Source organism: Hyaena hyaena, unplaced genomic scaffold (assembly GCF_003009895.1).
Source record: "Hyaena hyaena isolate Hyena2069 unplaced genomic scaffold, ASM300989v1 scaffold_199, whole genome shotgun sequence".
In the NCBI taxonomy this organism is placed as follows: Eukaryota; Metazoa; Chordata; class Mammalia; order Carnivora; family Hyaenidae; genus Hyaena; species Hyaena hyaena.
In genome coordinates this window covers 1,232,547-1,257,267 of record NW_024080831.1, presented here as the reverse complement: position 1 = coordinate 1,257,267, position 24,721 = coordinate 1,232,547, and the positions used below count along the sequence as shown (strand labels likewise).

At 38.6% G+C, this 24,721-nt stretch overlaps 1 protein-coding gene across 1 annotated transcript in view; it reads left to right on the top strand.

Annotated features, from left to right (window-relative positions):
• The window catches only part of MAP3K13 (mitogen-activated protein kinase kinase kinase 13), a 169,944-nt gene that overhangs the window by 117,189 nt on the left and 28,034 nt on the right, over positions 1-24,721 (top strand). The window contains exons 3-5 of the mRNA XM_039241683.1: positions 7,684-8,243; positions 17,958-18,141; positions 22,985-23,176. Of these exons, the coding sequence (XP_039097614.1) occupies positions 7,769-8,243; positions 17,958-18,141; positions 22,985-23,176 (851 nt within the window). The 5' untranslated portion in view covers positions 7,684-7,768. The remainder of the gene's footprint in view (positions 1-7,683; positions 8,244-17,957; positions 18,142-22,984; positions 23,177-24,721) is intronic.

Below are 24,721 nucleotides of genomic sequence, written 5' to 3'. Positions count from 1 at the left end.
AGTGCCTTTGCATGTCATTCATCTGGACTTGAGAAGTTGGAAATAATCATAACACTTAGATACACCCTTGTCTCTTTATCTGTCTTGAATTTCCAGCCTCTTAGTCATGGTTATTCTACCTTCTCCAGCTGGAATATGATCCTTACTAGTCAAAAAGGTAAAAACAAAATAGGAGTTGTCAACTTTTGTTTCCTCATTGTCACTGTTTTTATTATTTTGTTTTCAGTTTATAATTATTCTTAAGCTGTTTGCAAGCCTTAGCACACTCTGACAGTTAGGTTTCTCAACAACGCCCTTAACATTTCATATGATTTTTCATATATGCAAAAATAGTAAAGTTTTTAGTCTCTGTGTTTAAAGCAACAGATATTTGGGTTGAAAACTTCTGACTAAAAGAGTAATGCATGCTGATACTAGAAATTTGGGGAAATATAAAACATTTAAAAGAACAACAGTGATAACCACTGTTGACCTTTTAAACCAGGTTTCATATGTTCTTGGAATGCATATATAATTATTTTTATATTTATTAATATTTGTATATTTAAAGGCATATATGTCTATATCTTATTATTTAAGACATTTTAAGTAAACTTATCATCTAGCTATTGATTTGCTTCATACTACAAGTCAGATTTAGGTCAGAAAATGTTGATTCTATTCTGGGATATTTGGATTTACCATAGTACATATTATTTATTAAAGACTTATGAAGTTATGGGAAAATCATTTTTTTAGTCAAGAAATATGTTTAGCATTTGAGGTATTTAGCATTTAAGGTATATTTGAAGCCTCACAAGTTTCTATTTCTTGATAAGTTTATAGTCTACAACTCTGAAAATAAAGCATCTTTATTCATTTTGAAACTTACATAAAAATATGGGTACCTGGTAGGCTCAGTCGGTTAAATATCTGACTTTGGCTCAGGTCATAATCTCATGGTTTGTGAATGAGAGCTCCACATCAGGCTCTGTGCTGCAATGTAGAGCCTGCTTTGGATCTTCTGTCTCCTTCTCCCTCTGCCCTTCTTCCTTCCATCTAAACATTTAAAAAATGTATTTTAAAAAACCTACATAAAATTATTTTAACTTTAATCATGATTATATTTATAGGTACTAGTATTCAGAAAGTAATGCTACCATGGAGAATTTGTCTTTTTGTAATTTGTATTTTTTGTTCGCTCTAGCATACTTCAATGTTATTAATCATTCATAATCTTCATGAAAAATATATGTATATGTGAGGCACTGAAACAATATTTTTGAATGCATGATTGTTGAATGAAATGTTATAAAGATGAGGAATGAGCTAGGTTGCTGGATTTGGTTGATATGAGGTTATTGTCCTTTCAGATAGGACTTTCAGTAGACCATTCGCAGTTAAGAGAGCAAGTTAGAGGCAAAGGTGCAATTGCAGACAACTCTTCTGTTTGTTTGAAATTATTCTACAAGCACTACATTTTTATTCTTTCACCCTATGTTTTATGTATATGATCTTATACTTTACATTCTTTTATTTTATGACTCCTTTGACTGATTTTTATAGATATAACTGATTTTATTTATTTTGTGCTTGAACCTCTGTACTGGTTTTTATAAGTGATTAATCTACTACTTTTATTATATTTCTATGTACCTGTGAAGTTTTTTCCTTTCATAATTTTCTTTCTAATGATTATGGCTTTTTCTTTATAGTCAAAGAATTCCCTTTAACGTTTCTTGTAAGGCTGGTTTAGTGGTGTTGAGTTCTCAAACTTTTGTTTGTGTAGGAAACTCTGTCTCTCCTTCTATTGTAAATGGTAGCCTTGCTGGATAGAGTATTCTTTGTTGCAGGTTTTTTTCTTTCAGGACTTTGAATATTTCATGCCACTCTCTTCTGGCCTGCAAAGATTCTGTTGAAAAATGAGCTGATGGCTTTATGGGATTTCCCTTGTATGTACCTATTTTCTTTTCCTTTGACACTTTTAAAATTCTCTATCACTACTTTTGGCCATTTTAATAATTATGTGTCTTGGTGTGGACCTCTTTGGGTTGATTTGTTTGGGGACTCTCTGTGCTTCCTGGATCTGGATTTCTGTTTCCTTCACCATATGAGGGAAGTTTTTAGCCATTATTTCTTCAGATAAATTTTCTGCTCCTTTTTTGGTCTCTTCTTCTGGGATCTCTATAATGTCAATGTAATGCTTGATGATGTCACTGAGTTCCCTTAATCTATCCTTCATTTTTATTATTCATTTTCCTTTTTGCTCTTTATCTTGATTGCTTTTCATTACTCTGTCCTCCAGGTAGCTGATACATTCTTTTGCTTCCTCTAATCTGCTACTGATTCCCTCTAGTATATTTTTAATTTCAGTTATTGAGTTCTTCATGTCTGATTGGTTCTTTTTTTTTTTTCCCCCTACCTCTTTGTTGAAGATCTCACTAGGATCCTTCATTCTTTTCTCAAGTCCAGTGAATGTCTTTATGGCCATTACTTTCAATTCTTTATCAGGCATGTTGCTTATCTCTGTTTCATTTAGCTCTCTTGCTATGATTTTGTCATTCTCTCATTGGAACATATCCCTGTCTCCTCATTTTATCTCTCTGTGTCTGTTTTTATGTATTAGGAAAGTCATTTATGTCTACTGATCTTGAGAAGGTAGCGGCCTTTTGAAGAAGAGGTCCCATTGTGCCCTGCAGGGCACAATGTCCTCCTTTACCCAGAACCAGCCACTTCAGGAGAGTCTCCTATGTGGGTTGTGTGCATTTTACTGTTATGGCTGAACCTCACTTGCCTTCAGTCCATTTAGCTGCAATGGCCCACTTTGCATGTTGTGGTCCAGGTTTGGTTCCTGTGCTAAAGGGCCAGTCTGGGGCTGCTATAAGTTTGTATTTAGTCAGTGTACCAGATACCGGCCCTCAGCTCATTTTTCCAGGCCACACTGAACTTCAGGACACTCTCCCTGCATCGTCCCCTGAGAAGCTTTCATTGTTGGGCAAGTCCTGCAGACAAACCGGATACCTACCTTCAATCCCTCTGCCTGGGCTGCAGTGACCCTGAACGACAGGGCTCTCTCCCTATGCTGCCTTTGAGAGGTTTTTGTTAGTGGGCAAGGCCAGCAGTCAGATCAGATGACTGCCCCCAGACTGTATGTTGGGACTACAGACACACTGATTGGCAGGGCACTCTCTTCACGCTGTCAGTTACAAGGCTTGCCTCCTGTGGCTATAGTGGAACTAGTGTGGGTGGTTACCTTCCCCTCTCTCCAGGGCAGGAGTCACTTTGCAGTGGTGCTGGTCCCTGCTGGGGCTGCTTGAAGGACGAGATGTGGCTGGAACTGTCTTGCAGGGATGTGTGGGCCACTCTTTTGATCTGATTTAAATCACATACTAATGATTTTTTAAGGTCCATTAGAAAAAGCTCTCTAATTTTTATTTAAGTTCAAATCAAGATCTCAATAACAGATCTCTATCCTGGGAAAATCAATTTTATGTTATTACTTAGTCCCAGTTTTAAAATGGGAATAATGCCTTAGTAGCAGAGTTCTCTCTTAGCCCTAGATACTGTTATACGAATTTAGAGATGGAAGAGTTGTATTCATTTTGAGGCAAGAAAATGCCAAGCAAAGAGAAGACAGCTTAGGAAGAGCCCAGCACCACTCAAGGAATCTCAGCAATAATTCTTAATTTATAACTTTATTCAATTTTAATCATACCAAAATATTTAGGGGGGAAACTTTTTAAAAGATCTTTGATATACTCATATTTATGGTATAAAACTCAAAACCTGATCTACTATAAAATTACCCTTTAGGGGCGCCTGGGTGGCTTAGTCGGTTAAGCGTCCGACTTTCGCTTAGGTCATGATCTCGTGGTTCGTGGGTTCGAGCCCCGCTTCGGGCTCTGTGCTGACTGCCAGCTCAGAGCCTGGAGCCTGTTTTGGAGTCTGTGACTCCCTCTCTCTCTGACCCTCCCCTGCTCACGCTTTCTCTCTCTCTCTCCTAGAAATAAATAAAAATATTTAAAAAAAAAAATTACCCTTTATTAGCAACTTGGGAAATTTGGTATTATATAAGAAAAACACAAGAACTCAAGGGCTATCTGGCCACATCGCTTCCTCCATTCCCTTTTCTCTGTGCCGAATCCATTTTGGCACAAAGCCAAGGTAATTTCCAGAAATTGGCAGTGCCCTGACAAATGCACAGCTGCTGCCCATCTCCAGGCCCTGCCTACTAATTTTGCACAAACCACTTCCTCCTCTTGGGGCTGAGAAATTCACAGGGCAAGGGAAGTGTGCCTGGAGGGCAGGTATGGAAGCACCACCTTGTGCTCTTGCCAAGTTCAAGAGCCCTTAAGGGTGACAGCAGCATCACCCCCTCCTGCCCCCCCCAGCTTCCTACTGAGAAAGGTGACATTCCAGCCTTGCCCTTTTACTCTCCTGCTCTTCCTTAATCTTTCTCCACTTGACTCTCAGTGTTTAAAGATTTTGCCTCATTTCCCCCCCCTGTATTCATTTTTTAAATTTTCTAGTAAATACTAGCTGTGACTTCTCATGCACTAAAAGCTCCAAACAGTCAGTTGCTGCGAGGGTACCTGAGCCAAATCTGGACAAGGAGAGAGAAACTGAAATGGCAAGAGACAGCGCAGATAGCGGGGAGCTGCCTGTGTTGCCTGTTTCCACGTAGCAGCTTCTTCACTGTGCGGTGGCAGTGTGTGGGTGCACATGTACACACAGGTAAAATTTAGCAATCTTTTCCTCCTACACTTTTCTTAAGTGTAGTCAGCTTTGATCATATTTTCAGAGAGTCACGGTGATGATTTCTTTCCCTTTGTTCTTGTACCTCTCTGTTTCTCTGCCTTTGTTGGTTGAGATTGGACCTGATATTCTTGGTGAGCAGAGGGAAGCCTCTTTGTCTATACACATCTGATACACGCCTTGAGGTTTCCCTTGCTTCTGCCCCCTCCCAGAGCATTGCTGGTTGTCAGTAGCTGGGTGGCCTTTCACTGCTCTTTTGACTGGTACAGTCCACCCTCTAGGTGGATACTTGTGCTTTCTTGAGAGTAGCTTTAGTGCATCTAAAATAACACTGTGAATTACTATTGTTTTTGTCATCAGTGATCATGGTATCAGGGCTATTTGCTTCTCTTTGAATAAACAAACAGCCAGACTAGGGAAAGAGTGTAGGATGAGAAAGGAGGATTTGTTTTGGCTCTGCCACTGATTAGCTGTTACACTGAGCAGGTCAGCAATATCATATGAATCTGAATTTGAACATATGAACATTATTCTCATAGGTAAAGCAAGTCGTTTGGACCATATTCCTTGGTAGACATTCCTTGATAAATATCAAACCAAGGGGCACCTCGGTGGCTCAGTCGTTTAAGAGCCCAACTCTTGGTTTCTGCTCAGGTCACGATCTCACGTTTTGTGTGTTCGAGCCCTACATCAGACTCTGCTCTGACAGCATGGACCCTGCTTGGGATCCTCTCTCTTCGCCCCTGCCCTGCTTGTGCGTGCTTGCTCTCACGCTTGCGCTCTCTCTCAAAATAAATAAACCTCAAAAAAAAAAAATCGAACCAAGTGTGATGAGCATGCTGAAGTTCTCTTCCTTAGACTCATTCCCAGTGCCACTGGGGACCAGTCTACTTCATGTGTACCCTTAACCTCGTAGAAATGGGAAAAGGTTACAAAAAAACATGTTTTTCTAACTTTTAGTGTATGATTTCATTACAATATGTCAATAGGGAGAAACTCAGAGTAAAAATTGACAAAAATGGAACTTTACCAGGAATTAACATAAAGTTCTGTAGTCTGATTCAAAGAACAAATTGCACAAATAGGTGTTTGGCTGAAATTCACATATTCCTTTGGGTGTTTGCATTACCCTCAAGTCTGATGTGAGCCAAAAGCACAATGTACACCCTGTGCTGTATAGCATAACCATGAGTCCCAACAGCAAAGGCAGACTGGAAATAACTGCTGAGGCAGTGGCCAGGTCACATAGTATCAAGTCAGCAGTCTTAAAAGACCTCAAGCAGAGCAAGGTAAGGGAGGTCAAAGGCAAGAGAGCTCAAGGTTGTGGCAGGAAATCAGGAAAACCAAATGAAGGGATCAGTAATGTGAAAGCTGAGAGATCAGCACAAAAGCAATGGGGTGGGGAGGATGGGGTGACAGGAATGAGGGTGAATTCAGCAAACAGCTATTGCTGTAACAGAAGGCTTCAGCCTTTCTTTTTATTTCTTTTTCCCTCAGACTTTATATTCCCAGCCCCTAAATTTCTCCATGCCCTAGAATTTAAGTCCACCTCCTAGCTAGCCTTATCCAACCCAACCTCATCTCTCTGATTTATTTAAAGGAAAATCATCTGCATTATTTTATGAAGTTTCAGAGCCCATATATGAAGGCAAGGCATTATCTTTACTGCTCCCCAACATTAGCTGGCTATTTCATTATTTCTGAGTTACCAAACTTCTCACGCATGCCCTAGTGGTTTCTGCTTGCCTCTGCTAATGCTCTTAGCCAACCTGACTTCCTTTCTTCTGTGGATCTCAAATCATCCTCCTTTCAAAGATTCATCTCGAGTCCTACCTCTGTTTTATTTTTTTAATGTTTATTTATTTTTGATAAAGAGCACACACAAGCAGGAGAAGGGCAGAGAGAGAGAAAGAGAGAGAGAGAGCGGATTCAAAGAGGGCTCTTCACTGAGAGCAGAAAGCCCTGTGTGGGGCTCAAACTTGTGAACCATGAGATCATGACCTGAGCCAAAGTTGGACACCCAACCAACTGAGCCACCCAGGTGCTCCTCAAGTCCTACCTCTTTCATTCAGCCTGAGTTAACTACCCTAGCCCCTATTACTGTTTGCCTTCTGTACAGCTCTATATAACAGAACATGGCACATTTGCCCTGGGGGGAGGGGATAGGAATTATATATATATAATTATAACTACCCTTAAGTAGTTTATAAGCTTTGAAAGGAATGAACTGTGTCTTGCCAAGATTGCATGGTACAGAAGAGAGTTTGGGAATTAGGAAAAATAACCTGGTATTCAATGATCTTTAGCTCCATGATCTTTAGCAAATATGTACCTCTCTTTAGGCCTTAACTTGTGTGAAAAATAGGCATAGTGGTTCCATGCTCTGGCTTCCTAATGACATGGATCAAATGTTTAGATCAAGATCAGAGCTCACAGCACTTTTTTCATCTATGAAGCACTCTAAGGAAGTGAGTGGTTATTATAAGAGATGCTATGGTGTTATTAAAAAGGAATTTGAGGATCTGAATTTTGAGTTATATTTTTATTTCTGCTCTACCACTTACCCAATATATGACCTTAAAAAGTTTTTTACTTCTTTGTAAAATGAGAATGACACTTTTACAAGGATTATAGTGCTGGTGCTGACTTATACATCAATTTCTAAAAGCCAACTGTAACTTTGCAAGCAGGTTGCTAAACTGTTATTAGCTTGAAACTTATCATGGGGAGAGTATTTAGACCACAGAAATCAGTAAACACTACAAATCAATTGCGGAGGCTTGTTTTTTTTTTTTTTTTTTTTTCCTGCAAAGCTGGCTACGCAGTATTCCATCATGTGGATGTATTTGACCAGTCCCCATTGTTTCCATGTTCTTGTTATAAACAGAAGTGTGGTAGCGTGGGTGACGAAAGGAAGGGTGAACTCCTGTCCTCTTCCTGTTTCCCCAGGTTTTGGAGCCCTCTCTTGCATCAGAACTCTGTCCTCCTAATCCTCTGAGCGTCATCTCCGGATCCTGGGCACACTCATGGCACGATGGCCGACCCTCAGGAGCACCTGAGCTGCTCCTCTTCCCCACACTTACCCTTGAGTGAAAACAGAACCTTCAATGCATTACAAGATGAGCTCACACCTACGGGGAGCCACCCTTCACCCAAGCTCCTTAAGGAACCGCAGGAAAAGGGGGGGGGACACACAGAGCTCCCCGAGAGCATGAACAGCCCCATCACCACAACAGTGTTGACGAGCGTGAGCGAAGATTCCAGGGACCAGTTTGAGAACAGCGTTCTTCAGCTAAGGGAACAAGATGAATCGGAAATGGCCGTGTCTCAGGGGAACAGCAACACCGTGGACGGAGAGAGCACAAGTGGAACCGAAGACATCAAGATTCAGTTCAGCAGGTCGGGCAGCGGCAGTGGCGGGTTTCTGGAAGGGCTGTTTGGTTGCTTGAGGCCTGTATGGAATATCATTGGGAAGGCATATTCCACTGATTACAAATTGCAGCAGCAAGGTAAGCTAGAGTGTGGACTTGGGACACATTTCCTGTGTAAACATACTGCCACCATTCACTGGACAGTCTCTGATTAAAAGAACTAGAACCAGATGAATACCCCATACCAATCGCCTATAAACCTTCTGACTGGAACAGATTCACATTTGGTTGGTCTTCTTTTCAAAGCCCATCTTTTGCAGCTGTCCAGTCAAGTGGTTTCAAGTACATAAAGGTTACATAAAGACAATCCACAGTGTTATGAGGGAGAAAATGTTAGTGCCCCTGTTCCTCCTGTCATCATTTTAAATTTCTATTTTCATGCATGTTTTCATACATATTTGGTATTTGAATACAGCTGTGTGGACACATAATTTATAAATAAATCACACAGTGAATGCATGTTTAAAAATTTTTTATTGAGGGGTTACCTGGGTGGCTCGGTCAGTTAAGCGTCCGACTCTTGATCTCAGCTCAGGTCTTGATCTCAGGGTCATGAGTTCAAGCCCCACACTTGGCTTCACACTGGGCGTGAAGCCTACTTAAAATTTTTTATTGAAAATTTGTGCAGTTGAAAAGTCTGATGGCCACTGGGTTGATTCAAAGCCAGACAGAAGCCACATGGTGCTGTGCCTTAAGATTGCTGCCCTACCAGAGGTTGTAGTAAAAAGGAATCATTTTCTTTTTTTGTTTAATTTTTTTAATGTTTATTTTTGATAGAGAACACAGTGGGGGGAGGAAAAGAGAGAGGAGACACAGAATCTGAAGCAGGCTCCAGGCTCTGAGCTGTCAGCTGAGAACCCGACACGGGGCTCAAGCCTACAGACCTTGAGATCATGACCTGAGCTGAAGTCAGTCACCCAACTGACTGAGCCACCCAGGCACCCCAAAAGGAATCATTTTCTTACAGCCAAGGCACAGAAAGCTCACAATGTGAAGAAAGAACAAGTATCTAACCAATGAGAAGCATTATTATGTCTAGATCTCACAGCTTTTGGAAAAGTAAATTTACTCTCATCATTGTGTAATTTGCATATTCATATATTCCAATTCAAGCATTATGGTTCTGAAGAGAACACATGGCCCTAGTGTGCTTTATAACTCCATTTATATTCCTTAAAAGAATTCTTTTCTTGTTGATAGCAGAAGTAATATATGTAGAAAGATTGGTAACTTACAGGTAAGTTTCCCCAAAAAGTAGAACTTTTTATCTACGACCCCTAGTTTCCACTATTAATGTTTTTGATATATATTATGTTAGTCATATTGTGTGTGTTTTTGTGTGCTATTAAAGATACAGAATCAAACTATTTTGTTACACTCTTTTACTTCACATTGTGAACATTTCCCATATCATGAAACATACTTCTTCAGCATTTTTAATGCTTGCATTATATTAAATTGCGTGAATGTGCCAAGATTTATTTAAGCAATTCTCAGTCACTTGGCAGTTTTCTGTTTTTAGTGATAATTAGCTACACTGCAAAGAATATCTGTTTATTATTTAATTTTCACAAATAAATTTGATTATGTCTGTGATTATTTTTATTATGTCTTTGGTTTCCTTAAGATAAGTTATTAGAAGAGGAGTGGTTGGGTTAAGAGGGTTTCTGGCTTTTTAAGGCTTTTGATAGGTATCTTGGTAGCCTTATGTAAATGATTGGTTAACAGTTCTTTCATCAGGACATTTTGGAAAGGACCAGAAATATAGACCAGAAATGAGACTGTTTTATTTATTTTATAACTGCATGTTGGACTCTGTGACTCTCTCTTAAAAATATGCTCATCTCTAAACACACACTCACTACCAAAATTCACACGGGAAGAAATAGAAAACCTGAACAGACCCATAACGAGTGAAGAAATCGAATCAGTGATCAAAAATCTCCCAACAAATAAGAGCCCTGGACCTGATGGTTTCCCTGGGGAATTCTACCAGACATTTAAAACAGAATTAATCCCAATTCTTCTCAAGCTATTCCAAAAAATAGAAGTCGAAGGAAAACTCCCGGACTCATTTTATGAAGCCAGCATCACTCTGATTCCCAAGCCAGACAGAGATCCAACAAAAAAAGAGAACTATAGGCCAATATCCTTGATGAATACGGATGCAAAAATTCTCAACAAGATCCTTGCAAATCGAATCCAGCAGCATATCAAAAGAATCATCCACCAAGATCAAGTGGGATTCATTCCTGGGTTACAGGGCTGGTTCAACATTCGCAAATCAATCAATGTGATACATCATATCAATAAAAGAAAAGATAAAAACCATATGATCCTGTCAATAGATGCAGAAAAAGCATTTGACAAAATACAGCATCCCTTCTTAATAAAGACTCTCGAGAAAGTTGGGATAGAAGGAACCTACTTAAACATCATCAAAGCCATCTATGAGAAGCCTTCAGCTAACATCATCCTCAATGGGGAAAAACTGAGAGCTTTCCCCCTGAGATCAGGAACACGACAGGGATGTCCACTCTCACCACTGTTGTTTAACATAGTGCTGGAAGTCCTAGCATCAGCCATCAGACACCAAAAGGAAATCAAAGGCATCAGAATTGGCAAAGAGGAAGTCAAACTTTCACTCTTCGCAGATGACATGATACTCTACATAGAAAACCCGACAGACTCCACCAGAAGCCTACTAGAACTGATCCAAGAATTCAGCCAAGTTGCAGGGTACAAAATCAACGTACAGAAATCGGTTGCATTTTTATACACCAACAATGAAGCAACAGAAAGAGAAATCAAGAAACTGATCCCCTTCACAATTGCACAAAAAACCATAAAATACCTCGGAATAAACCTAACCAAGGATACAAGAGATCTGTATGATGAAAACTATAGAAAACTTATGAAGGAAATTGAAGAAGACACAAAGAAATGGAAAAACATTCCATGCTCATGGATAGGAAGAATAAATATAGTTAAGATGTCATTACTACCTAAAGCACTCTACACATTCAATGCAATTCCAATCAAAATTGCACCAGCATACTTCTCAAAACTAGAACAAACTATCCAAAAATTTGTATGGAACCACAAAAGACCCCGAATAGCGAAAGTAATACTGAAAAATAAAACCAAAACGGGAGGTATCGCCATCCCAGACCTCAGCCTCTACTACAAAGCTGTCATCCTCAAGACAGTATGGTATTGGCACAAAAACAGACCCATAGACCAATGGAACAGAATTGAGAACTCAGTAGTGGACCCAAAAGTATACAGCCAACTGATCTTTGACAAAGCAGGAAAGAATATCCAATGGAAAAAAGACAGCCTTTTTAACAGATGGTGTTGGGAGAACTGGACAGCAACATGCAGAAGAATGAAACTAGATCATTTTCTCACACCATGCACAAAAATCAACTCAAAATGGATAAAGGACCTGAACGTGAGACAGGAAACTATCAACACCCTAGAGGAGAAAGCAGGAAACAACCTCCTTGACCTCCACCGCAGCAACTTCTTACTTGACACATCCCCAAAAGCAAGGGAATCGAGAGCAAAAATAAACTGTTGGGACCTCATCAAGATTAAAAGCTTCTGCACAGCCAAGGAACTGTCTCAGAAAATTAATAGGCAACCAACGGAATGGGAAAAGATAGTTGCAAATAACATATCAGATAAAGGGTTAATATCCAGAATCTATAAGGAACTCACCAAACTCCATGCCCGAAAAACAAACAACCCAGTGAAGAAATGGGCAGAAGACATGAACAGACACTTCTCCAAAGAGGACATCCAGATGGCCAACAGACACATGAAACGATGCTCAGCATCCCTCCTCATCAGGGAAATACAAATCAAAACCACACTGAGATACCACCTCACGCCAGTCAGAGTGGCTAAAATGAGCAAATCAGAGAACTCTAGATGCTGGCGAGGATGTGGAGAAACGGGCACCCTCCTACACTGTTGGTGGGAATGTAAACTGGTGCAGCCCCTCTGGAAAACAGTGTGGAGGTTCCTCAGGAAACTAACAATAGAACTCCCTTATGACCCAGCAATAGCACTGCTAGGAATTTACCCAAGGGATACAGAAATGCTGAGGCATAGGAGCACATGTACCCCAATGTTCATAGCAGCACTCTCCACAATAGCTAAAACATGGAAGGAGCCTAAGTGTCCATCAACAGATGAATGGATCAAGAAGATGTGGTTTATCTATACCATGGAATACTACATGGCAATGAGAAACAATGAAATCTGGCCATGTGTAGCAACATGGATGGACCTTGAGGGTGTTATGCTGAGCGAAATAAGTCAGGCAGAGAAGGACAAATATCATATGTTTGCACGTATAGGAGGATTAGGAGGAACTTGACGGAGGAACAAGGGGGAGAAGAAGGGCGGAAATGGTGGGGGAAAGGGAGAGAGGCAAACCATGAGAGACTCTTGAATGCTGACAAAAACTGAGGACTGATGGGTGTGGGGGGGAGGGGGGGATGGGCATGGAGGAGGGCACTTTGGGGATGAGCACTGAGTGTTATGTAGAAACTAATTTGACAATAAACTATTTGTAAAAAAAAAAAAAAAAAAATATGCTCATCTCTTTCAGTCGTGACTGTTGATGGTGTTTCCACAACAGCCAGTTGACATCAGTCACCACTGACCACTTTTCTCATTTTTTCTCTCATTTTCTCATATTTCTGAAACACCTTCTCTTCAACCAATACCAGCCTCTCCCTCTATACCCCTTTTCCATAAGTGTATTGGGATTTGTTGGCAAATCTATCGATCCCAGATCTGCTTTCCAGGATTTGTCAATCACAATATCCATTCCTGCTCCATGCAGTAATTCTTTGTCAGTCCCCAGGATCTGTTTGCCTGTCTGCCTGCCTCTCTCTCTGTCTTTCATACATCCTTCCATCCCATTCACCCTACACATTCCACCCTTCTTTGTCCTGCTGTGGTTTTAAGGCTCCAAGGAAATTAAAAAGTTTTCCCTTGTCACATAAAGTTTAGGGGTTTCTATGTTAAACAGTATTATTATTTTAAAAATTGGGAATAAAGATAAGCACAAAGGAGAAAATAAATATCACTTGTCATCCCACAACGCAGAGATAGCCACTCTCAATTTTTTACTTTTTTAAAAGTTCCCTCTTTTCTACTTAGACATGAAACCTACTAATATCTGCTTATGTGATGAACTACATTTGGTTTTAGGGTCTGGTCCAGCCTAATAATTATTTTGGTGGTAATTTGTAGGTCTCGGGATCAAATGCAGCATTGAGGTTCAGGTTCATAAAGAAGAGCAACAGACACATTTTATGTGTCTGTCAAAAGGAGCGTTAAAAACTTTTGAATTGTCCTGTAAACTTGTATTTAGTTGTGACTTTCAGAGAGGCTTATTTTAAGAGTAAATAAGAAACTGGCCTGCCCAGCGTAAGCTTACAAGGCAACTTACAGCTGCCTAACTCCTCAGCAGATGACAGGATTCCCCACTGCGGGCTAGGATTGCTGGGGACCGACCGTGAAAGAGACTCACTAGCCAGAAACTAGGTGTAGTTTTTTTTCCTTGTCAGCTCTGAGATCAGGGAGCTAATCTTTAATCCTGGATTACAGTCAACTAGAGGATAGCACACAGAACAGATGTGTCCCTGCATTTGGTACTTATGAGGACATTTCACTTGATTTTTCAAAAATTTTAATGACATCTTCATCTCCCACTTAGTATGTTGGTAGTGAAGTCCAAGTAAGGTAGTGTGTGTAATTGAAATCTTTTACTGCCAAATTGTTCCCAGTCCTAAAGCAAGTATTGTCAGAGTCAAGTCTGAATACAAACAAAGGAGAACTTATGCCTTAAAGTGGGTGAACATGCGGTTAGGGATCACAGTAGATACTGGAATTAAAATAGTAGTCATAGTGATGAATCAAAAGATAAAAGCTGGACAAGGGTACCAATGAACAGATACAAAAGCAGTAGAAAGTCCGGGACTAATCTCGGACCAAACACAGCCAAGTCACTCATCAAGTATCAGGGGCCTCCAATTTTTCACATCCTCATTATTAACATTCTTTTTTCTATCATTTTCCTATTCTGTGGCTCCCAGCTAGATCTTGATGGGGAGGTTGGGATGGGATAAGAGGACTAAATCACGTCAGTTGGTTTTACTTCTGATACTTCTGTCCAGTAAAAATATTGATGGGAAGGTGGTTGAAGTATTATTTCATACTCTGTTCCTGAATTGCCAGTGTGGTCCCCTCTATTTTTCCATGGATAATTAAGGCTTGGCTAAACATAGCTGAATAACACAGGCATGAGCTACGGTTGGCAGAGTAAAATTTGATTCTTTAGTATCGTATCATCAACCTTTGATATTTGAGTGCCAAATGTATTTATTCTTTGTATTTTAATAATTTGTTTATTTCTGGGGCACCTGAGTGACTCAGTCAGTTAAGCGTCTGACTTCGGCTCGGGTCATGATCTAATGGCTCATGGTTCAAGCCCCGCATTGAGCTTTGTGCTGACAGCTCAGAGCCTGGAGCCTCTTCAAATTGTCTCCCTTCCTCTCTGCCCCTCGCCCGCTCATGCTCTGTCTCTCTTGGTCTCTGAAAAATGAATAAACATTTAAAAAATTTTTTAATAATTCATTTATTTCTCATTTTATAAAAATACTAAATAATATGTATTATTTGTTTTAAAATAAATTGTAGGGGTGCCTACCTAGCTCAGTCGGCAGAGCATGTGACTCCTGATCTATGGGTCGTGAGCTTGAGCCCCACATTGGGCATAGAGATTACTTAAATATATATAATACATTAAAAATATAATAAATTAGAATATAAACATTATTAAATGATATGAAAAGAAAGAAGTATTTAACAAATTGGCTTGGAATCATTAAATTACTATATGAATTTGCGTCGGTCCTCACTCCATACACCAAAATAAACTCCAGACAGATGTAAAGTAAAATCAACTATAGATAACTCTTATAAGATTGGGCAGTAGAACAAATTACAAAGGAAATGACAGGCATCTATGAAAATATTTAGTTCAAAAAATAGTAAAAGAAAAAGTCCTTTTAAAAAATATTCTCTTCATATATATCAAAGAAATAGAAAACTCTTTCCAGTTGATGAGAACTACAAGACCTCAACAGATAAATGCACAAAGGATAAAAACGACCATTCATGCACAACAGATGTGAGTATTAAACAAATGTGGAGAAAATATTCTACATGGCTGGCAATCAAATTAGTGCAAACTTATAAAACACTACTTTACACCTAAATAAATTAGAACCAAAAAGACTATTGACAATATCTATTGCTGGCAAAGTTATAGTAAAAGGGACACACTTATACATTACCACTGTCAGCAAAAACTAGCAAAATCCTTTTGAAGGGCAGTTTCGAATGGTATATGAAGAGCCAGAAAACTGTACTCTTTAAGGTAAGGACTGAGTGTGAGGAAATAATATAAAGAAAGAAAAAAGTATCAAATTTAAACCTGCAAACAAAAAGAAAAAGGTAAAAGGGCACAATAAGCAACTATTAAAGCTGATAATAAAACCTGTAAATACACGGGAAATATACAATACATGAAAAAAGTAGAAAAGATCATATGTCACATATAACTTTTACATAGCTGTATACGTATGCGCAAAGACGAGAAGGTTAGATCAAAACTGAATATTGAATGGGATTGCAGGTAAAATATTTTCTTTTGTTGTTTTTTTCTAATATTTTCTGGTGTTTCTAGCACTTAACAGTAAATAAAGATTGAGTAAATATGGGGTAACACCCAAAGATATCTAATTTTAGAAGTTATTATATTAAAAATTAGGATAACTTGTGCATTTATGAAGAATATTGCCCAGTATGTTCTTGCCCCAGAATCCATTAAGAGTACTTTATTCAGCTCTTGAATGGCCAAAATGACACCGTGTTTAGTTCTTCATTGGACCCCTAACAAGTATACCCCTCTTACAGTATGCCATGGATATCTAGATATTGATATCACACACATATCCGTGTGTGCTGCACGGATAAACCCTTGGGGATAGAAGTGAGACTGTGTGAGACACGTAACTCTTGTCAGTCATTCGAAGCCAGCAAGATACTTGAAGCAGTCAAGCCTTTAGGTTACTCTTTCCCTCCACATCTTACATGGTATCATTAGATTGTGTGGTGATTTCGTATCTGTGAGCTATTTTTATTTTAGAGAAATTTGTTTTTATATAACATCCATCTAATTTCAATAGAGCAGAAACCTTTAATCTGCTCATAGCAGAACAATGGGTTAAATACCTATGCTATCAACCAGTCTCCCTATTATTTGTTGTGTTCTATGTAATCATATATGTAAGTCATGTTTTAACCCCTGTAATGAGAAGCCACAACTTATTAAGAATTTACAGAATTTCTTTTCTCTTAAGGTTGAGAAAGTTAGAGAAGAAGGAAATATAGTTCCCTTCTAGGTACTAATGACTTCTTTCTGCTGCTTCATCACCATAGTAGATGTGAGTTGATTTGCTTTCAAGACCAGAATATCTTCAAAGCTGACTCAACACTGCTTTGTTCAATGTTCTGCCAACAGTGACCTTTTAGTGATAGGTGATCTAATGAAAGTCTCCTGTAACCTTTAACATTGTCATCATCCTCTCCCCACTCCATGGGACTTCTGGTTCTTTGATGTTTATTTCTTAGTAGTGTAGAGACTATGCAGTGATAAAAAGTGGGGCAAGGAGAAGGATCAATGGATCATATTCTTCTTTTTCAGTTCCATGAGATTAAAGCACATATTGATTGAATTTTTAAAGTGCCTTATTTAAAATAGCATTTTGTTCACTATAAAAGTAATACAGACTCATGGTAAAAAACTAATACAGAAAAGGATAAAGAACATAATATGGATCATCAATAATGTCATCACTTAGAAATGACCCCTGTTACTTTTTTGGTGCAAAAAAATCAAAGTCTAAGATAGAAATTTGAAAATAGCACATCTATATGAGTAAATCTATCATGGCCAATGACCCTCTCAATTACTTAATGAGAGGCAATGTGGTACAGTGGAAAAAGCACTGTCCCTGGAATCAGCCAATTCTTGAGTTCTGGGCCAAGTTCTGCCACTTACCAGCTATATGACCGTGGGTATGTTCCTTAATCTCCTTGACTCAGTTTCCTCACCTAACAATAACCATAATAAGGCCAGATTTATAGGATTGTTGAAAGAATAGACACATGAGATATAAAGCTTTATTTTATACTAGTGCTCAATAAAAGGTAATTATTAATATAAGTATTATGCATAATTAGGTCCTTAGGAGAGTATCATTGAAAATTCATTCAGCAAGGATTAATTGAACATCTGCACTAGAAATTCAAAGAGGAATAAAACATCACTTACAATGGGTGATGGGATAGGGATAGTGGTATAGAGACAAATAGGAACTTATTGAACTTGGAAGCTTGAAGTGAAGAGATGGGGCCATGGAAATATCAAAATATATTTTGTTTGGAAGAGAGTCTATTGGAGATCTCTGATCTGCTTGATTTCATTGGTTTAAAACGGACACAAACTAATATGTGAGAATATCTGCTCTGTAGTACAAAGACTCATAGAAAGGTTATACCTTTTGGTGAGTTACCAGGTGGGAGTCAAAGTGTAGAGATCATTTTGGGTGATGCTGAAGTTGGTACCTTTGAAGCGGCTTTGTAGAATGGTCCCTGAGCAAATTCCAAGATCCCTTTAAGTTTATTTCTCACTTGTGTGCCTAGATACTTGGGAAGTGCCATTTGAGGAAATCTCAGAGCTGCAGTGGCTGGGTAGTGGAGCCCAAGGAGCTGTCTTCTTGGGCAAGTTCCGAGCGGAGGAGGTGGCCATCAAGAAAGTGAGAGAACAGAATGAGACGGATATCAAGCATTTGAGGAAGTTGAAGCACCCTAACATCATCGCTTTCAAGTAGGTCAAGGCTTTTTTTTTTTTTTTTTAAGAAATAGAAAGATTTTCTTTCCCCCAATAGCTACATATGAGTTCCTGCTTGGAAAGACATATTAAGAATACTCTATAAACTTACTACTATGCAAGGTGTTTGGGGAAGACATCAAAGAAGATTCAATGAAAAGTCATGTGCTTAAGGATCTTACAATCTAGCAGCTCTTTTTGCCAGAGCACACCCTTCTCAGAAAGGAGATACATGGGACACAGAGGGAGAAGGTGGATTCTTGTGAAACAGTCAGATCTAGAATCAAGCTCATTCATTAGTGGGATGACAGAGGTCACTTCAAGGTAACCTGTACATCTTAAAATTCACTTAACAAAACAAAGCTAGCATCTGAAGTGATCACAGAACAATTAGCCCCTGTGCAACAGATAGGTACTTTTGATTAGTTTCTATTAGCCTCCCTTCTTAAATATTAACTTGTAATAATAGGCACCATCAGAGTATTTCTCCTTGCCTCAAGTTTTGCTAGATCCCTTTTCAAGAAATGCCAAACACTCAGCTTTCTAAATCTAATGATAGTGGAGTTATTGGTGATAGTAAGTTATATACTATGTTCATTCCACAAAGTAGTCATTTCCAAGAGTGTATGAGTACATCTTTCTAGTTCAGACTGTTATTTTCATAATATTAGCAGGGACCACTAGCAAAAAGGGGAGGCACATAGATAAATTTGCTGAAGTTCCCAAATTTGGCAGTACTGAGCTTTAAATATGTGTAATCTCTTCTGCCTCTACCTTTCTCTTGAGTTCCCTGTCTTGCCAGCCTTCAAATTCTGCCCTAGCCTTCAACAAATGAATAGTGAGTGACTTTACAAGAGGGAAGATGAAGAACAGAAAAGCTAGTCTTTAGTTAGAAGGAAAGTTTAGAAACTAGAGCTTCTTGGTATATATAATATATATAGTATGACTGATGAGGTATGACTATATATATATATATATTTATATATAGTATGACTGACTGATGAGGCTACAGCTAAAAGTGGAATAATATACAAATTCCCCTTTCCTAATCTAGGAGGAACTTGTCCCAGACCCCAAGAGGGATCCTTTCTTGATAAAACTTTCATTATAAAGGTAAACAGGTCATGTGATAATTTTTCAGTGGAATCACATCCCTAAAGTAAGGAATAGAAATCTTGGGTGCCAGTTTTGTAGAATGGGTTTAAGTGAGTATTGAGGTGGTGTTTTGATTCCCAAAGAAGACCCCTGTATGGAAAGGGAATGAGGTGTGAGAAGAAGAGAAACATTCAGTTGGGTTACTAACTGAAGTGCTTGGATTTATTTCCTTGTAGAAGTCACATCCATACAGTGGACGTGGGAGAGAGCTTCAGTTGCTGTAATGATTCTATCTTTTGTTGTCCTAATAGGGTAGGAGGATATGAGGTGAAAATTAAGTTCTATAGAGATGAATTATAATCTTTCTGAAGATGATAAATTTCAAAAGACAATTGAAGGATTATTTATAGACAGACAATCAGAGACTCACCTCTTTCCTTCATTTCCTTCACTGAGAAAATCATCACTTCTAATATGCTACATTCTAAGTGGAAGGAAGGGCCTTTCATTTAACTTCCATTTAACTAAACTTTGAAGCTAGATCACTAGGATGCTGAGTTTGAGACACAGAATATTCTGTAGATTAGCATGGCTTTTTGGCCTCCTGAAGTGAGCTGGGCTGTCTGTCCCAGCTATGAAGGCTTCCCAGCGAGATGTCCTGAGTAACTAAAGGTAGAAATGTGTCCTATGAGTATGAGCATGAGAAGCTTTATTTTTCCTTCCTTTCTTTTGCTTTTTCCATTTTCCTTGCAACCTTTTCCCCACCTCACTCCTCTGACCCTCCTACCTACTTATGCAGTTTTCAGCATTTTGGACAAGTAATACCCTACCAGTGCCCCACTTTTAAGGCTGATGATGCTCGAATAGTCTTTACCTCCACATGGAAAACAATAGTGAGACTGTGCCCCTGGCCCATTACACCACACTCTTGAGGCATTGTGCAGTGTTATGTTTGCAGCCATCTGTGCCATGTGTTGCTTGGCCAATGAATCATTCAGGACCGTCTGGAAGATATGAAGGCATGATTAGATTTTAGTATGTCTCTCTGGATACCGATTGCTGTGCCTACAGCTTCCTTTGAAGTAAGAACCGTGTACAGAAGGGGAAGTGAAAGAGAAGAATTCTGTATTTTTTTCTCCCAGTTTTTTGAAAGCGATCTTTAAAAAAACCCAACCTGACTGTTCCTAATGGAATCAGGTGCCAAAGGGAAGAAAAGGTAGCAATTAGAAGTGATTATAGAGCTGCTATTTATAGCTACTAAGAAGCCTTGTCATAGTACAGGGTGGATGGAGTGATTGCTTCCTATTCATCAGTCAAGAAACATGAAGAGTACATAACATCACTGTTACCCTTTCTGTCTGTTTGTGTGACAGGTTAAAACATAGTTGAATAGGCTGCTGAGTGGCTTCAAACAAGTATTTATTTTGATATCCTCAAGTACGTTACATTGTTCCTGCCTATTCATTGTTTTTCTGTAATGAAAATGAAATTGACTGCTTATAGTTGTGGTATATTTGTACTTCACTGAGCTCTCCTAAAAGTTAGGTAATGGAAACTGGAAAAAAAATTTTCATTAGAAATGAAGATGAGAATTCTGGGTAGCTTAGAAAATGATTAGAGAGTAATAGAAACAGCTTTGTGGCATTTGACAGGCCTATGAAGAGCAGTTATTCTTCCTGACCTGCCTTTGTTATAAGACTTTCACATGATCACAAGTCACGGCCTCTAAATCCTCTTGTCATCATATCATTGCATATGATAAGTTTTCTTCTCTTTTCTCATCTTCAGAACAAAAGTTTGAAGTAGGGCTAATATGACTATTACCACTTTTCTAAGGGAACGTTAATATAGGAATCCCCAATATGCTTGTGTATACAGAAGTTAAAAAAGCAAAAGAAGGAGGCCATGTTGCATGGTGAGTGTGAGAACAAAGGCTTTGAAGTTATACTGGATTTGAATCCCAGCCCTGTCACAGGTATATGATCTAGGACAAGTCACTTTCCTTCTCTGAGCCTTACCTGTAAAAATAGAAGAGGTCATATTTATTGGGCAATGATTTGGGGGCAGATTAAATAAGACAAATAAACATAGAAATAATCTGGTTAAATAGATGTTCTTCCGTGTTAGTTCCCTTCTTCCTACCCCTTGCATCTGCATGTGTTTCTGTGAAGGATTTTATCAGCAGAGGAAGTTAAGTTGATGTTAAGAAGAAATATTTGCAAAAATGGGGCACCTGGGTGGCTCAGTCGGTTAAGCGCCCAGTTCTTGGTTTCGGCTCAGGTCATGATCTCACCATTGCATGAGTTCGAGCGCTGCGTTGGCTGACAGTGCAAAGCCTGCTTGGGATTCTCTGCCCCCCTCTCTCTCTGCCCCTTCCCCACTTGTGCTGTCTCTGTCTCTCTCAAAATAAATAAATAAATGTAAAAAATATATTTGCGAAAAGAAAAGGAAAGAAAGAAAGAAGAAAGAAAGAAAAGAAAAAGAAATACTTGTAAAGTGGGGTGCCTGGGTGGCTCAGTCGGTTAAGCATCTGACTCTAATTTCAGCTCAGGTTATGATCTTACAGTCCTTAGATCAAGCCCCAGGTCAGACTCCATGCTGGGTGTGAAGCCTACTGAGATTGTCACTCTCCATCTGCTTCTCCCCTACCCTACTTGCACTCTCTCTCCCAAAAAATAAAAAATTTGGAAAGGACTTGCTGTGAACTTCTAAGCCTCATGGTAGAAAGAAAGGAATCCAAAGAAGCCAAGACCTTCTCTTTAAGGAGCCTCTAGTCTGTATGGGGAGAGGAAAATTGCAAGTACAAAACTATTGGCTCCAGTGTAGCATAGGAATTTAGAGAAGAGAAAGATCTTCTTGGACTGGAATAATCAGAAAAGGCTTCATGGAAGATGGAGGAGTTGATGGAAGTACAGACCACATAGATATGTGATACATTACATAATACTGTTTTTATTCTAGGGGCACCTGAGTGGCTCAGTCAGTTAAAAGTCCAAGCCATGATTTTGGCTCAGGTCATAATCTCATGGTTCTGGGATCCAGCCCTGCATCAGGCTCTGTGCAAACAGCGCAGAGCCTATTTGGGATTCCCTTTCTCCCTCTCTCACTTACTGTGTCTCCCCTCTTGCTTGCTCTCTCTCTCAAAAATAAATAAATACAAACATTAAAAAACATTTTAAAATATTGTTTTTATTCTAAACAGAAATGTTTTTTAAAGACTGTATAATATAGAAAATTGACTCTTGGGTCCTCAGTCTAATTATCTTAAATTGGGCAAATTTAAAATTCAATTATTAGTAGTAAAAATAGCAATATTTTGTTTGAATTCTTTCTGTACACTATGTATAAAACCCCTTATTTAATTTTAACAGGAAGGTATTTAAATTATTCTTAAAGATCTAAAACAATACAATCCCTGGCCTACACACATGTCAGGAAAATTGCTCTTTGTCCCAGAGCGGAATGGCCCCACTGAAAAGCACCAGATACAGCACAAAACAGAGACAATCTGGAGTGAATAAAATTAACTAAAATTGTCTGTGTGCATAACAGGAAAGCCTATAGATGAGATGAGTTTTAATGGTAATTGATGAATCAGGAAAGATTATGCCTTTTAAAAATAATATGGGTCAAGAACTGGGCCTTAATTAGTACACTTATTAAATATTTTTAAAATATAAATATGGATACATGTATGTTTGTATGTATGTATGTGTTTATAAATGTGCTTGTGTTTTCTTGAAAGGGGTGTTTGTACTCAGGCTCCGTGTTACTGCATCATCATGGAATACTGTGCCCACGGACAACTTTACGAGGTTTTGAGGGCTGGCAGGAAGATCACACCCCGACTGCTAGTGGATTGGTCTACAGGAATTGCCAGCGGAATGAATTATTTGCACCTCCATAAAATTATTCATCGTGATCTCAAATCACCTAAGTGAGTTTTGGAGCTAACTTTTCAGCCATTTTGTTGTGTTGCTTGAAATAAGGAATTTTATCGAGCATAGTTGAAATTTTCAGACACCATGCTTTCAGTTCAGTTTAAATCGGCACAGTGGGTAATTCTATTTGCCTTTTTTTTGGATTATTGTTGACTAATTGACTTACCTAAATGGCAGATAGCTCCAAGCACCTGACACTAGTTTTCTCCTTTTGGTTGCATTTTGATTGTGCAACCAGATAATTAATACCAAGCATTCCCATCTGATGGCTTGGTTTGTTCTTTTCCTACTGTGTTCCTCAAAAGACCCAAGTTTTAAAAACTGAGTTTCAAAGATGTATAACAGGATAAAAATGGATAAATAAGACACTGAGGCAAAGAGAAAATAAGGACATTAGAACTAAAGCTTGCTCACAACTGTATGCCATAAGATTCTGTACAGTTGTAGAGGTAAACTATAGGTTTGGCTTTGACCTTCCTAGAATCTAAGCAAAGATGGAAATAGTTACAAAATTCATGGTGTCCATAAGATGATATAAACTGGCTATTTAAGAGAAACAGTTGTTTCTAGTAACATCTGTTTTCAAAATGATTCTTTGGCCATCAATAACCACTTTAAGAGGAGTGTTTATTCAGTTCCTCAAACTGCATGAAAGGAAGAAAGGAATTGATAAAATGGTATATTTCATTGTAGCTCCTATTTTTAAACATTATTTTTATTATTTCTCATCACATTTTTGGTTTAGAGAAGCGGAGAGGAATTAGTCTCTTTCCAGAAACGTGTGTGTAACACTTTCATAGTATTTTTTCAATATCCATAATCACATCTGCTTTGATCTTGACAAAAATTGTGTGGGGACGCTGCAACAAGTATCATTATTCTTATTTTATATAAAAAAAAAAAAAGCCCAAAATCATGGAGACCGGACTTGAATCCAGAACTTTTGGACCAAAAAGTCTAAATCCTACCTCATCGTGTGAAGGTGAAGGATTCAGTGAACCCTCTCAATGGAAGATACAATCAATCCTTGATTCTAAATTTCAAAGCAGCTCTAATGTATCATCATCATTCTCACTGGTGCTTATCATAGTCACTAGCTCCCTGAACAACCTCCTCCTTGCTTTACTTGCAAATAAACTTTATTATAGTCTTCATTCCAAAATCTGTTCACATTTTTACACAACCTGTTGCTTTTGTCACCCACTACATACACATAAGGGACACGAAATACTTGCCCAAGTTCTCTTTAAATGGTCTCCTTCTTAACTACCTTGTTCTCCTGAAGAACTGACTTTAGATGGAGAGGTTGGGAAATTTAATTTAATTTAATTTAATTTAATTTAATTTAATTTTATTTTATTTTATTTTATTATTTTATTTTAATTTTAATTTAATTTAATTTAATTTTTTTAATGTTTAATTTATTTCTGAGAGAAAGAGACAGTGTGAGCAGGGGAGGGTCAGAGAGAGAAGGAGACACAGAATCTGAAGCAGACTCCAGGCTCTGAGCTGGCTGTCAGCACAGAGCCCAATGCGGGGCT